At 45.4% G+C, this 15,502-nt stretch overlaps 1 protein-coding gene across 1 annotated transcript in view; it reads left to right on the top strand.

Moving 5' to 3' along the window:
- The first annotated feature begins 619 nt into the window (after positions 1 to 619).
- kiaa0825 (KIAA0825 ortholog) overlaps positions 620 to 15,502 on the top strand; it is a 67,827-nt gene continuing 52,944 nt past the window's right edge. The window contains exons 1-5 of the mRNA XM_056294183.1: positions 620 to 750; positions 10,715 to 10,883; positions 11,261 to 11,443; positions 11,671 to 11,856; positions 12,082 to 12,406. Coding sequence (XP_056150158.1) covers positions 620 to 750; positions 10,715 to 10,883; positions 11,261 to 11,443; positions 11,671 to 11,856; positions 12,082 to 12,406 — 994 coding nt within the window. The remainder of the gene's footprint in view (positions 751 to 10,714; positions 10,884 to 11,260; positions 11,444 to 11,670; positions 11,857 to 12,081; positions 12,407 to 15,502) is intronic.

The following is a 15,502-nucleotide window of genomic DNA, read 5'->3' as shown; positions in this document are numbered from 1 at the left end:
TGAGGGGTACCTAACCTTATTGTTTATTTATTTGGTCTTTTTTCAGTGTTAACTCACAGCATTGTGAGTAGGTGGTGATGGTTAGAGACTGATACGATGCATTTTGGTCAAATGCCCTCCTACTATAAACAATTTTCTGATCGAGGGGAAGTGGAAGACAGAAAACTTTGTTTGTTCATGATGTGTTTCCAGTTGTTTCAGGCGCCACCTGACTTGCACCACATTATAAGGCCCTTCTCTGCAGACAAATCAAGTTATTATGTACCATAAGACTCATGAGGTGTGTGTGTGTGTGTGTGTGTGTGTGTGTGTGTATATGTGTGTGTGTGTGTGTTGCATACACACATGCATGTCTTTTTGTGTGTTGATAGACAGGCACATAACTGGAGTTTTGCAGGTGTTTGTGTGTTTTGATGAAGAATTAGATGATCAAAGCAACGAGCAAAATTAATCAGTTGTATTCGGTGTTATTTAAATGCATAATTAGTTAAACATCTTTTTTTTCCTATATCTGATGAATTGGCAGGTGTCATGAATGCTGATTTTAGTGCTGCTCAGTGGAGTTTTCTCTTTCCCTAATAAGATATCTCTCACCAGGACTCTGTCTCAGGAGCAGAGTATGGAGTGGCCTGGGGACTTCCCTTATGACCATGCTTTTGTAGAGCTGCTGGTTCCTGGGCTGTCCAATGAGCTGGACATCCAGCAGCTGCTCCAAGACACGGAGGAGAAGCTCAAACTCAATTCCTGCAGGTGAGTCCAAGGGGCTGATCTTCCATGAAATGGAAATCGTGCCATGGTCAGACCTCTGGCTAGCAAACTGCTGATATTACACCATTGCATCCTGGCCTGTTTGCACCAACAGATTTACAGTAACAGTACTGCAAATTTTCTAGAGCAAGGCCTGTATTATTGCCCTTTTAAATGTTTGTACCTGTGTGATGTGTGTGTGTGCGTGCGTGTGTGTGTCCGTGTGTGCATACTCGCGCGTTTCAAATCAGTCTCTGATACAGTATTCCAGCCTTTTCGAGGATTTGACAGAGATATTAAGGTTTTGTTTTTTCCTTTTTTTTCCTAGATATCACAGACCCATTTCAAAAGTGAACTTAATATTCAGGTGTACTTTCTATGTATTTCTTTTGTGAGAAAACTTAGCCTCTACAAACAGCTTTTATTGGAAAATAAATGGGGAAAAATATTAACTTTTTTCAGTCAGGACATTTTGATTATACATAAAGATAAAGCTTTGCTTTTTACCACACGTATGCATCTCGAATAAAAAAAAATTTCCAAGATCTTTAGAGATTTTTTTATTGCCCTGTAATTTTTTGGACCCCCCCCCCCTTCCCAAATGTATCCGGCCAATTACACAACTCTTTTGAGCTGGCGTGGTCACTGCTCCACCCCATCTGCTGATCCGGGGAGGGCTGCAGACTACCACATGCCTCCTCCGATACATGTGTAGTCGCCAGCCGCTTCTTTTCACCTGACAGTGGGGAGTTTCACCAGGGGGACGTAGCACATGTGAGGACCATGCTAATCCCCCCCAGTTTCCCCTCCCCCCTGAACAGGTGCCCTGACCGACCAGAGGAGGCGCTAATGCAGCGACCAGGACACATACCCACGTCCGGCTTCCCACCCGCAGACACGGCCAATTGTATCTGTAGGGACGCCCGACCGAGCCGGAGGTAACACGGAGATTCAAACCACTGATCCCCGTGTTGGTAGGCAACGGAATAGACTGCTATGCCACCCGGACGCCCTGCCCTTTAATTTTTCTAATAAAATGTGTCTCGACTTTAAAAGGGCACTTTACACCAAAAGCAAAGCTCCGAAGCAAAGCAAGCTTTGCTCTGAAAACCTCAGTTATGATTAAGAAGTGTGTACAGCCATGGTACACACTCATTTAGTTTGAAAGTTTATCAATCTCAATTTATCTTCCAGTTGACATTATTCATTGGGCACTTATTACAATGAATCTTAAATACAGCTCAATGAAACGACCGAAGCCTCAGGGAGCCGTTATATTCGGAACATGTATAAAACAGTATATATAGTTAATTCTGACATTTTAACAACTTGGATGAAAAAAAGATAAGATCAAATATTTGTTGACCCAAAATTTACAGTATAGGTCTTACGTCAAGTGCCACTAACAACAATGAAAGAAACAAAATGGCCATAAGATAATAAGATTATATGACAAAGGAAAAATCCTGTAACCACCTGAAGTTGCACTGTCAGTGATGACTACAATATAGAAGAATCTCAGTAGTGTGCTAGCGCTATATATATATATATAATATCTTTGTTAAAAGAAACACTCAACGATAGGGAAAGTGCTCAACAAATAAGGAGCAAAATACTCCAGTGATTCAAGTGAATTCTTTATGAGACAATACAAGCCTGTTTCATGCTATAAGCAGTCATCAGCTGTCAATAAAGCTACACAGGAAAGACCATACCATTAACTGCCTCATCATGCACATCACGTGCACAATGTCCAGTGGGGAAGGGAGAGGTGCCTGAATTGGCCAGCAGTTGCAGACATAGATAAAGCATCTATTTTGTAATTATAAATAAATCATGCCAATAGACAAATACCACCCCCCCATTCCCCCACCCCCCACTGGACCGTTCGCGATCACGTGTTTTTGAATTTTTGAATGTAGGCACCTCTCCTTTCCCCATTGGATGCTGTGCACGTGATGTGCATGATGGGGCAGTTAATGGTATGTCCTTTCCTGTGTAACTTTATTGACAGCTGATGATTGCGTATGGCATGGAACAGGCTTGTACTGTCTCATAAAGAATTTACTTGAATCATAGTATTATTTATACATATACAATATATACATATATAACATTTTTTTCATCCTCATCAGCTGCCAATGTGGTGCATGACACACGAAACAAGCTTGTACTGAAATGCATTAAAGTTTTTTTTTCCTACATCTATCTTTATATATATATATATGTGAGTTTTTTGTTTGTTTGTTTTTCTGGAAACCATCAATGGTGTTGGTAAGAGTGCTCAACAAATGAGGAGCAGAATATTAAGATAGATTTAGAAAATCAACTTTAATTCATATCAGAACAAGCCTGTTTCGTGCACCACACATTGTACTGACACATGTGCCACGCATTGCACTGACACATGTGCCACGCATTGCACTGGCACGTGTGCATGGCGCATGAAACAGGCTTGTTCTGATATGAATTAAAAGTTTTTTCCTACATCTGTCTTAAAATATTCATTCCATCCATTTTCCGAACCGCTTATCCTGCTCTCAGGGTCGCAGGGATGCTGGAGCCTATCCCAGCAGTCATTGGGTGGCAGGTAGGGAGACACCCTGGACAGGCCGCCAGACCATCACACAGGGCCGACACTCACACACACACACACGCACATTCATACCTAGGGACAATTTATTATGTCCGATTCACCTGACCTACATGTCTTTGGACTGTGGGAGGAAACCAGAGCCCCCAGAGGAAACCCACGCAGACACAGGGAGAACATGCAAACTCCACACAGGATGACCCGGGACAATCCCCAAGGTTGGATATATATATCAATACAGATGCAGGAAAAACGTTTTAATAATACATAGCAGTACAGGCCTGTTTCGTGTGTTGCGCAATCATCAGCTGCTAATGTCTATATATATATATAAACTCATACGCCTTCATCACCTATATATATATATAGGTGATGAAGGCGTATGAGTTTAAATACTTGGGGTCAGCTGTGCAAAGTAACGGGGAGTGCAGAAGAAAGGTGAAGAAGAGAGTTCAGGCAGGGTGGAGTGGGTGGAGAGGAGTACCAGGAGTGACTTGTGACAGAAGGGTACCAGCAAGAGTTAAAGGGAAGGTTTACAAGATGGTTGTGAGACCAGCTATGTTATATGGTTTGGAGACAGTGGCACTGATGAAAAGACAGGAGGCGGAGCTGGAGGTGGCAGAGTTGAAGATGCTAAGATTTTCATTGGGAGTGACGAAGAAGGACAGGATTAGGAATGAGTATTAGGAACGAGTATGCCAGAGAAGAGGAAGGCCAAAGAGGAGGTTTATGGATGTGGTGAGGGAGGACATGCAGGTGGCTGAGGTGACAGAGGAAGATGCAGAGGACAGGAAGAGATTGAAATGGATGATCCGCTGTGGCGACCCCTAACGGGAGCAGCCGAAAGTAGTAGTAGTAGTAGTAGTAGTGTAGTAGTATATACGTATATATATATAGCACACTTCTAATAATCTTCTATATTTAGGTCATCACTGACAGTGACACTGAAAGAATATATATATCTGCAGAGAGGAGAGAGAGAGAGAGAGAGATATTGGAGGAAAAAAATCAATAGTTCGGGTCTTTTATTCTTTGTGGCAGTGTAAGGGGCAAGGGCAGATGATGAGAAATAGACTAAATGTGGAAAGTGAACAAAGCCTCACTCTGGCACCATTAGTGTTTGGATCCCATCCCTTCATTTTTTTCCACCTTCCTCCTTTCTTTCCTTCTCTCTTTCTTCCATCTTTCTCTTTCTTCCTCCCTTCTAAATGGGAACAAAATAATTGAAGATTCCACATCTTGAAACGAAAACCCTTGGGTAGGTAATTCAAGGCTTATTACTGAAGGCCAGGCCATTTTTCTGCTCTCTAAGCATTAAAGGGTTATTTTGTGTTCCTGCAGATGGGAGAGGGATAACCATTATGAGAACAAAGGGTCCGGATAATAGAGAATGGGGCTAAAAATAAGGCGGTCCTCCTCTTGCCATGGGGGATCGCAGGTCAGTGTCTCTGTGGGTCTATGGCATACTTCATCCGAGATGGTTTTAAGACAGTAGTCCTCATTCTGTAAGGAGACAGGCATCTAAGGTGAGCTTGGCTGGTCTTTCTTGCCTCAAACAGGGTGGTTTGGTGACACACACATACACACGCACACATGCCTCACTCACCTGTGTGCACTGATTTATCGGTGTCTGGGACAAATTACAAAAAATGGAAGGAGAGAGGAAAGGGAAGTAGGGGAGTGAAGGATTATGTTGTGGGGAGAAAGAGATAGAGAGAGGGGGACAGAGAGAGAAAGAGAGAGTTAGCTGCCCTCCACCATGAAGGACTTCAACCTGTTTATGGGTCAGAGTGACTGGCCTGCTCCCAGCTATCAGATGTCAGAGATTTGCCTAAGCGCTGCTCCCTAATTGAAGGAGATTAAGATAGGCTGACAACGGAGCCGGCTCCCCCAAATTGAAATGCTGTAATCCATTAGTTTTCATCAGATGGGACAGTGGCATGGCACGGGGCTGGAGTAGGACCAAATGTGTGTGGGGGGGGGGGGGGTGAGGGCAGGAGGAAAAGTCCTCTAATGAAGTGTCAGTGCAGGCCTGCAGACTGCAGACATGCCTCCGGTTTCACAAGGCAAAGAGGTCTCACTAGTCGCCTGCCGATCTTGATGAGTGTACATTAGTGCTTCAAAATTTGATTGCGTGTGAGTGTGCATGGGTGTTTAAGTGTGTGTCCTTGTGTTTGCATGTGCGGGAGGCATGTGCACACTTTTTTGCCTCCGTCTTTGTGAACAGGTGGAGTTGGAATAGGCTTACTAATGTAAAATATATAGGCTTCCTTTTTTCCTTTTCTTTTTTTTACTGAAATATACAGTTCTCTAATCCCTACAATATGTAGTTGGCTGTGTCTAGCTGTTTGTGACATGTGTGTTAGGTTAGTTAATCGGCTGTATCTGGTCTCCAGTGTCGTTGGGTGGCTGGGGGCTGAGGGCTGAGAGCACTAAGTGGGCCACAGATCGGGTCAGAGAGGGATCTGTTTTCAGCTTGTTCATTCAAGCCCGTTCACTCCTCGTCCCCTCGCAGAATGGGCCCCTTTCATGGAGCAGATATCTGGTTTTCAGGCGACTGGTTTGGCACCGACCGGAGCTGGTTCTTATTTGAAAGAGATCTCCCTGGCCCTGTCGTCTCCTCCGTAGGCAAGCGGGGGTGGGGGGTGGGGGTGAGCGGAGCGGAGCGCGACAGACAGACAGCCCCACAGCAGCCCACCCACACTAAATTAATTCTGACAAGGAACTTAAGATAACGTCAAAGCGCTGACTAATCGCGGGATTGGGTTTCTGTAAGTCAGGGAGCTGTGAAATGTGCCATCATATCTAATGAAAGACCTCCGGTTGCTCCCTTTCTCTCTCCGCGGTGGTGGAGGTGGGGGCGCGGGGTTTGCGGTGTCGACTGTCTAGCTAGACAGCGCTGAAAAACAATTAGATCTTATTTCGGAGGTGTGCGTGTGTATGTGTGCATGTGTGTGTGTGTGTGTGTGTTTGTGTGTGCGCGCACGTGTGTGTGTTTTTAGGGTGGTATGATTGACATGTTTGTCAAGGGGCCTAAAGAAACCTTCACATACAGTTTCCTCTGCCTCCGCTCTTATTCTTCAAGTCTTTTGTTGAGTTTCTAACTCAGTGTTTTTGCCATTACTGGGTTGTCCATTGTCGTGTTCACTTTGGAAGTTTAAATGGTTTTATTTTCTCTGAGTCCTCTGTTTTCTGCGCACTTCTCCCCCCCCTTTTTTCACCCCTCATTCTCTTTCTGTCTCTATCTCTCCATGGTGTCTGAGCGCTTGGCGGTGGAAGTCATCAGGTCCACAGCTAATCCTGCCAAGTTGATTAGGCTGCTGGTAGCTCTCACACTGGCGGGCAAAAGGTCAAAACATTGTAGAGAAGCTGGATGGACTTCTGACACAGACCATCCGCGCTGACTTTATAACTTACAGCGCAGGACTCTAAGGAGGGGTAATTGAAAGGATAGAAAAGAAAAGAGACTTAGGTGAGCAAGATTGTTTCAGAGGAAGGGAAAGAGATGGAGGAAGTGTTTGAAAGTTATCTGCAGCAGGCAGGTAAAAGTGTGGTTTTTGCCGTAGGTCTTAGGGTGCATTTTCATAGTCGGTGAAGACAATAGTGAGGAATCAGGAACAGGAATCAGGAACACTTTATTTGAAACGGAATGCCGTTTCCCCCAGCCCACAGCAGTGCAACACAAAGACAAAAACACATCCAAAAACTACAAGAACACATATATCCAAACTAAAAAAAATTTTTTTTTAAAAATCACCGTCCAGGAGAACGAATGCCAGCCAGGATTAGGGTGACCAGACGTCCTGGTTTGTCCGGGATTGTCCCGGTTTCAAACTGGGTGTCCTGAGTCCCGACAAATATCTGTAAGATAGTAAAATGTCCTGGTTATCAACATCCATCCCCCATCATGTCTGGCGCGTCAGACAAGCTTGTGAGCGCGTGCATATGCGTGTGCACGTGCATGAACGTGCGGTGCACTTTTTAGTGTCCCGGTTTGGGATTCTGAAAATCTGGTCCCCTTAGCCAGGATGGCTGTCGGAACTGCCGGTCTGCATGGGCTAGCAGTAAGCTTAGCCTGCCCCGCTTCCTTGTCCTGTCAGACCGCCCTCGGTGTTTCCTCTGTGGGTGCAGCTCCGGGCAGGGGCCTCGGTCCTTGGGCCCACCGGACGCAGCGAACACAGAGGGTGTAGAGGAATGGAGATGGAGTCAATTTGTGAGATCTAAAGAGAAAACGCTCCCTGTTCCTGTGATGTACAGCTAGACGTGCTTAGGAAGCAAAAACTGATCCGCAGTTTACCTCCGTTGTGTCCACAGCGTACAATTTGCCCAAGTCCAAGAACAAGACGATATTTCTCATTTGAGTCCTGATGTAAAAAGTTGGATTAACATCTGGCTTCAGCAATAAAAAGGAATGGGAGTAAGGTGTTGTTAAGCCTGCCTGCCTGAACAGAATAACCACGGATAAGCAGTCAAATTCGTATCTGCAGTACACGTTTCGTAAATTCACCTTCTTTTTTTTCTTCTTCTTTAAATGAGCTCCTGAGAGTCGGATCGAAGCGAGATACAGATGGAAGACCGTTTAAAACCCGCTGTCAATGTTAAGTCCTGGGGTGGAGCCCAGAATACACATTCAAGTTTATGACGTACAATAAACAGACACACTGCACCGGCGTTCACATCAACATAGCGATTTCATCAGAAGACATGGCATACCGCCGAATACTTGGCTTGAAGTATAATTCATCACCTTTCTGTCGCTTTTCATTAAAATGTTTGTTTCGTCTAGAGCAAGTTGTAACCAGAGGGAAAGAGGGTCGTGGCTGTTACAGTCTGTGTGGAGTTCATCAGTGGCATCAGTGATGTACCCAGATTGGTAAAACTTCATTCTCCTTGGAAGAAAGACAGATGGAGGTCACATAGACAAAGCGTCATTTGAACAAATCCTTTTGTGTTGTTTATGTGTCTGTCAATTTTGTAGACGGCATTCTGAGACATGCTGGTTGTGTTTGGATCTAGATGGAGCTGTGTTTCACAGTGAGTTAGCTCTGGGCAAGTATTGTGCACCAGCACAGCCCATCACAAGTAACAGTGGGCTCTTTGCTATGCCTTGCATGCATCAACATGTGTGCACATATGTACACAGACGAAAAACACTAACTGGGAATCAGGAATCAGGAACACTGTATTTATTTCATTTCCTGTACTTGCGTACAGGAAATGAAATGAAATATCGTTTTCCCCAGCCCACAGCGGTGCAACACAAAGACAAAAACACATATCAGAAAATTACAAGAACACGTATATCCAAACGACAAAAGACAACGAACGCAGGTTGACTGTCGGAACTGCTGGTCTGCATGGGCTAGCAGTTAGCTTAGCCTGCCCCGCTTTCACGTCCTGTCAGACCGCCCTCCGTGTTTCCTCCTCAGGCGCAGCTCCGGCAGGGCCATGGTCCCTGGGCCCACCGGACGCAGCAGACCGAGCTCCCCCAGCCGATCCAATGCCAGCTCCCCCAGCCAGACACCTTTGATACACCTCCCCGCCCTCCACACAATGACACTGAAAACACAGTCACTGCTAGGCGAGGCCGCCGCCAGACCGCCCTCGTTGTTATCGGAACTGCTGGTCTGCATGGGCTAGCAGTTGGCTTAGCCTGCCCCGCTTCTGAATCCTGTCAGACTGCTCTCGGTGTTTCCTCTTTGCCCTGTGGGCCCAGGGCCATGGTCCCTGGGCCCACAGGACACAGCAGACCAAGCACTCCCAGCCATCAAATGAAGACGACTCAAACTTAGACGCAGACGTGGACAAAGACACTGCACGGATGGTACCGCAAACATAAGTTCACACCACCATCTTCCCACACCGGAACTGGGTGAGGCTGCTGCAAACGTGAATTTGCACTGCCATTTTCCCACACCGGAAGCTTTTCCGGTGTGGATATGGCCAAAATAAAGGAAAAACGTTGAGTGAAAAAGCTTTGAGTCTGAGCTGTACTGCGCGTTTGTACATGCATTTCTTGATATGGAATCCTAACACATGGAACACATTGACACAAACACATGCTTGGATATCTCCGTCAGAAAATTGGTGTGATAGGGACAATATCCTTGACGATTGTAAGACCGACAGAATAAGCAAGGGAACATCTGACATTCTAGAGGATAGCAGTTTGTAAAAGTCCATAACATTTTATCCCCCCTGCGTTTCCCCCTCTGTAAGAAAACTGTGTCAGATTGAATGGTTATTTAATGTGTTGCCATTGGAAGACATCTGGATGTGTTCATGGCCCGGGAGCAGGCAGGAGGTAGTTTATAGGCCTGCAGAAGGGGATGAGCTGTGTGATAGGGAAATAGCACTTTGGCTCAGTCTCATGCACACACACACACACACACACACACACACACACACACACACACACAATAAGTGTGCACTGTGTATGCACATCTTCACTAAGCAGGTGTGTTCAGATGTGATCATTCTGTCTCTCTCGCTTGCTCTCTCTCTCTCTCTCTCTCTCTCTCTCTCTCTCTCTCTCTCTCTCTCTCTCTTTCTCTCTCATGCGTGCATACACACGTACACATTATTTGAACATATTTGTGCTTGTGCAACATACATTATGTGCATGCACTACTATATAATGCATGCATTTTTTATGCAGTTATATGCACACACATATGCAGTCACACACTTGCTCATACTGGCTGGAGAGAAACACTGGCATAAGCAAGTGTATATGCATCAATTTGCATGGAAATGACTAAACATGACAGGCCCGAAGATGTCATTCCTAATCTGTCACATTAAAGTAGAAACACAATTGCTGATGCTGTTTGTTAAACTCAGAAGGCTCATGTTTGTGTGTGTGTGTGTGTGTGTGTGTGTGTGTGTGTGTGTGTGTGTGTGTGTGTGTGTGTGTGTGTGTGTGTGTGTGCGGATGAGCGTAGTTAGATGAAGAGTAAGACATGAGACGGCGAGTAGAGTATGGCAGGCGTCTGCAGACGCCCGTAACAACTCACGGCACCAGACGCTTAGTGCACACTCACACACTCTGATATATCGATGTCTGTGTTCATTATTGTTGGGTCTCCCTTATCTGTCTTCTCCGTTCTCACATCTGAGCGAGGGAGGGAGGGAAAAGAAACGTTTGGGCAGAGGGGGAGAAAAATGTGCAGTGGTTTGGTCAGTGTAGAACATGACTTCAGCATTGTGTGTGTGTGTGTGTGTGTGTGTGTGTGTGTGTGTGTGTGTGTGTGTGTGTGTGTGTGTGTGTGTGTGTGTGTGTGTGTGTGTGTGTTGTTTATTACGGTGATGTATTGTGCCATATATTTAATCCAGAGTTTTCAAACTTGTGTTGGACGTCTTCGTGTCACTCAGTATTGAGCAGAACCTAAAGGACCTCCAGGCCAAAATGGGAGATTCTTGGATGGGAGAGCGACCACCCAGCCCCACAGAATGCCTCCAGTGGTTCAATCTCAGAGCAGCCAACAGTGTCAGGCCTCTTACCACGGGCCATCAGGACCTCATGGAATTCTTCCGAGCTTTGGTAATATATCTTGAGGGTGGCGGTGATGATGGTAGTGGAATCAATATAAATGATAATAAAGGCCAAAATACACCCCATACCAACTCAGACTTTCCCATAGACACAATGCAACATGATTGGCAAATAGAATGATAATAACTAAAAGCACAATAAAATAATTGTAATTGTATCAGCATGTGTGGGTATTGCTCAGTATTCTCAGTTACTCACATCTATTGTATAAACATTACCTAGTGGCCATTTAGCTGTATATCTGTTATTTCTCATTTCATTTACTTTGACCTTGGATAGTAGGAGTCAGCTTGCTAGTGAACAAGTGCATATGGCTGCTGCAGACTTATTAAATCTTTTTTTTTATGATCTCCTCTCCCATCCAGCAACAGTACCTGAGGTCAGGAAAGGAGGGCCGAGAGGAGACGACGCTCCAACTACTGCTGAATCTATCCTCCCAGTTTGGCGTTTCCTTCCCTTGTACTCCCTCCTCCTCCTCCCTTAAGTCTCAGCAGACTGTGTCCTCCATCCCTGTGGTCCATGTTGTCAAAGATAATGCCTCCCTAGAGGTACAGTACAATGCAGTAATTCCAGTAATTCCATGTATCGTTTAGTTCAGTTGGGAATTCAAAATCACACCAGTGAAATCCATTTATATTAGACAGATTAGGTTTGACTTAAACTACATGCCGGAGTGGCTAAGTAGCTGCCCTACACAGCAACCTATTGTGTACTGGAATAAGCACGTTTTGGTTTCAACGGTAATTTATCATCTTAGGGATGTGTGTGTATTTAGGTTCAGGAGGCGTGGGATGATGTGCGTTTTAAGCTGCGCTGCCACCTGCTGGGTCGGCTGTCCTCCCGCATCACAGACAATCGGGGACATGGACGGCTGTGCAGTCTTTCCGTCTGTGAACGGATACGGTGTCTGCAACAACTGTGTTTTCTTTACCCCGAGTCCGAGGTGTTTACACACTACCAGGTACAGTGGAATTGTGAAAAATAATGACACTTTATTGTTTTTGTTTTTCGATGCCACACTGAATACAGTCCAATATATTCCTTTTTTAAACCAGCACATTTCTATAAAATGTGCTGGTTTAACAGTACAACAATGTGGACAGTTTAATGATCTCTATGATGGTATTTCATTCAGTAACATTACAACAATATACAACTTAATACCACATGGCTTTCATCTCACCAGGGCCTGAGAAGCCAGTCGGTGATAGCTCTTCTACACTCAGCTCTGAGCTCCAGCTCAGGCAGTGACACTGGCTTTGGCAGACTTAGTGTGGGCCTCCGCTCTGTGGCCCCAGTCCTGACCCAGGCCATCAAGGAGGATCTCCATGTCCTCTCACGGCTTGCAGAGCCGCACACTATTCTGGGTTTCCTCAACACGGCCTACCTTAGCACTGTCGCCCAGGAGCTGGCCTCCATGATGGCGCGAGAGAGCGAGACGGCCCTAAAAGACAACACCACACTCAGCGGCAAGATCAAGAAATACTCAGCCATGTCCAGGGCATCCGTAGGTTAGTGGCTGTTCTCATTATGGCTCCACGTTTTAACTTCACTGTTCTTTGTAGCTCTTCTTTCCTCATCCATTCTCACCTCTTGCTTAAGCCATGTCAGTATTTCTCAGGATCCGGGTCTTCCATCCATCTAATTCCTCTCCAGTCCTCATTTTGTTATCCTCAAGGACATTTCTTCCCACTGAAATGCTGTCTTTTCTCTCCTTCTCCAACCCATAGAGCATGGTCAAGTCTCATGCGAGTCATTTTCAGGTGCTCATCGTACCTGACTTTCTTCATACCCCAGCAGAGGAAGAATAGGTCGTCCGGAATTTCTTTCCTTCCAATCATGATTGCCTTATGCTTCATGCGTTACCGTGATAGGTTCTCCTTCCACGCAAGGTTGAAGCCATTTTCAAGGTCCATCTGCTGTGTTTTTAGGCCAGTCGATATTGCCCCTGTACTTATTCTGCTCCACGGTGTGCCACAAGCCAATATGTACCACCTATGCCCAAGGTTTGTTTCATTGTTAATCTCTCTCATTCTCTATTGATGCAACACTATGCTTGTTAAAACATAACAAAGACAGTGCGGCAACAAAGCCTTCAGCCCCGTGAACTTTGTGCAGTAATTGTTAGGAAAGAATGAGAATAATCAGTCTTAGCCTTCCTCTTTTTTTATACTTATTTTATTTTATTTTTTGGGTAAACATACAGAGGCGTAAGGAGAAGGGTTCAACACTCTCTCGACCTTGTTCCACAGTGGAATGGAATTCCAAGAGAGGGAAAATATACGCATGAAAATAACTTATAATATGTGCCACTGCCATTGTGCAAAATGTGGTGTTCTGCAAGGGAACAAACAGTGGTTTTGTGCTTAAGGACTAAAGAGGTTGCACAGAGCTACACACCGCATGTCAGTCTTGATACTCAATTCTCCTCAATCGTTCTTTGTTTATTTTGTAGTGGCCTATTTATGGCTTGCTGAGGGTAAAGATCCCCCCCCCCCGAAAACAAAGTGTAAAGTGTGTGAGCCATTGTTTACTTTTTTCAAAATGGTGCATATGTCAGCTTCCCCGCGGGACGGGGAGAAGAGTGCTTTTACATCTGCCATTCTTCTATAAACACATCGCCAGTCTCGCTTCTTTACCGCCCTCCATCCCTGCCTTCCTCCATCCCTCCATCTCTCACTCTTTCCATTCTCTCTCTCTCTCTCTGGTTCTTACCACCCCCACCGCGCCACCCCCCCACCCCCGCCTCCTTAAACGTGAGATGAGAGGAGGCAGCCAGGATAATTGGCCATGCGTCAGTTGGGCTGTTTGATCACGTAACGCGGCGGAGGCTACACACCTACGTGCCGCTCAACAAACCGTCAAATGTAGCACCGGAGGCAGAACACGGCTCCGAAGGGAGCGAGGGACCTGTGCTGTGTAATGACAGTAAAATGGAGCACTTTTACCCTTGTTGGTATGTGTGTGTTTCTGTGTGTGTGTGTGTGTGTGGGTGGGTGGGTGTGCATTAGGGTGAGAGAGAGAGAGAGAGAGAGAGAGACAGACAGAGACTTCAGGCAGCTGCGACACAGCTTTGAGGGCTACAACTGGAATTACAGTCTTGCGTTGTAATAATACCACACACACACACACACACACACACACACACACACACACACACACACACACACACACACACACACACACACAAAGCCTACAGAAAAGCATACACACACTATAATACACTGCATTAACACATAATACACTGTAATACACATAATACACTGTAACAGTGTTGTCTTTGCTGCAATACTGTAAAACTGTAATACTGTACTGTAACACTGTAATACACATAATACACAATACACTGTAATACACATAATACACTGTAACAGTGTTGTCTTTGCTGTAATACTGTAAGACTGTACTGTAATACTGTAAGACTGTAACACTGTAATACACATAATACACAATACACTGTAATACTCACAATACATAACACCTAATACACTGTAATAATACCCCACTAAACACACACACACACACACACCACACAGCACACACAAAGCCTACAGAAAAGCATACACACACTATAATACACTGTATTAACACATAATGCACTGTAACAGTTGTCTTTGCTGTAATACTGTAACTGTAATACTGTAACATTGTAATACACATAACACACCTAATACACTGTAATACACACAATACATAATACACTGTAATAACACACACTGTAGTAATACCCCACTAAACACACACACACACACACACACACACACACACACACACACACACACACACAAAAAGCCTACAGAATGCACATATCCCCCCACCAGAACAAAGGGCTGTAGCCTGAGTGTTAATGTATAATGTGCTTTCATACTTATCCATATCGCCTACCCCCTTCCCCAGTACCCTTGCTTGCACCCATGCCGCACCCATAATTGTCAAGACAATTATGACAGAGGGGAAAAAGACAAAAAAAAAGTGATCCTGTTTTCATGAGCATCCAATGGCTCCTCAGATCCATCCCCCCTCCCCTCTGCGTTATTGTTTATTTCTGCGGTAGAGGCAGGCGGTAGGTATATTTTGATATAAGCCATGCCTGGGAGGTTAAGAAGGCTCCCAGGGGAGCAGTGCTGTCTGCAGCATCAGCCACCGTCAAACCACTGAACCATTTAACAGTGTTCACGGCAAGATCTGCCTCTCCTTTTAACCCCGCTGACTCAAAGGCAGGCTCTGACATTGTTCCCAGACAGATGTGAGGGGGCTTCAGCCCCCCCATCCCCTACCCCCTTTTCTTCTTCTTTTTCTCCCCCCTTCGTCTCCTCTCCCTCTCTCTGTTACTTTCTTGTTTTCCCTGCTTTGCTCGTGGTTTTCCGAGTGTAATGGGCTGAGCAGAGAGATGGGGGGGGGGGGTGCTCGGCAGGTTGGCTGGTCAGGAACAATACAAGCTTTAAACCTGCCTAACACAGCCCATTGAGTTGCAGGGAATGAGTGACCCGAGAGAGAGAGAGAGAGAGAGAGAAGGTGTGTGAGTGTGTGTGTGTGTGTGTGTGTGTGTGTGTGTATCTGTCTGTCCGTGTGTGTGTGTGCGTGTGCGTGTGTATCTGTCTGTCCGT

Source organism: Lampris incognitus, chromosome 1, assembly GCF_029633865.1.
Source record: "Lampris incognitus isolate fLamInc1 chromosome 1, fLamInc1.hap2, whole genome shotgun sequence".
Classification (NCBI taxonomy): domain Eukaryota; kingdom Metazoa; phylum Chordata; class Actinopteri; order Lampriformes; family Lampridae; genus Lampris; species Lampris incognitus.
The sequence above is the reverse complement of the archived record's forward strand: the minus strand, read 5'-3'. Positions and strand labels throughout refer to the sequence as shown.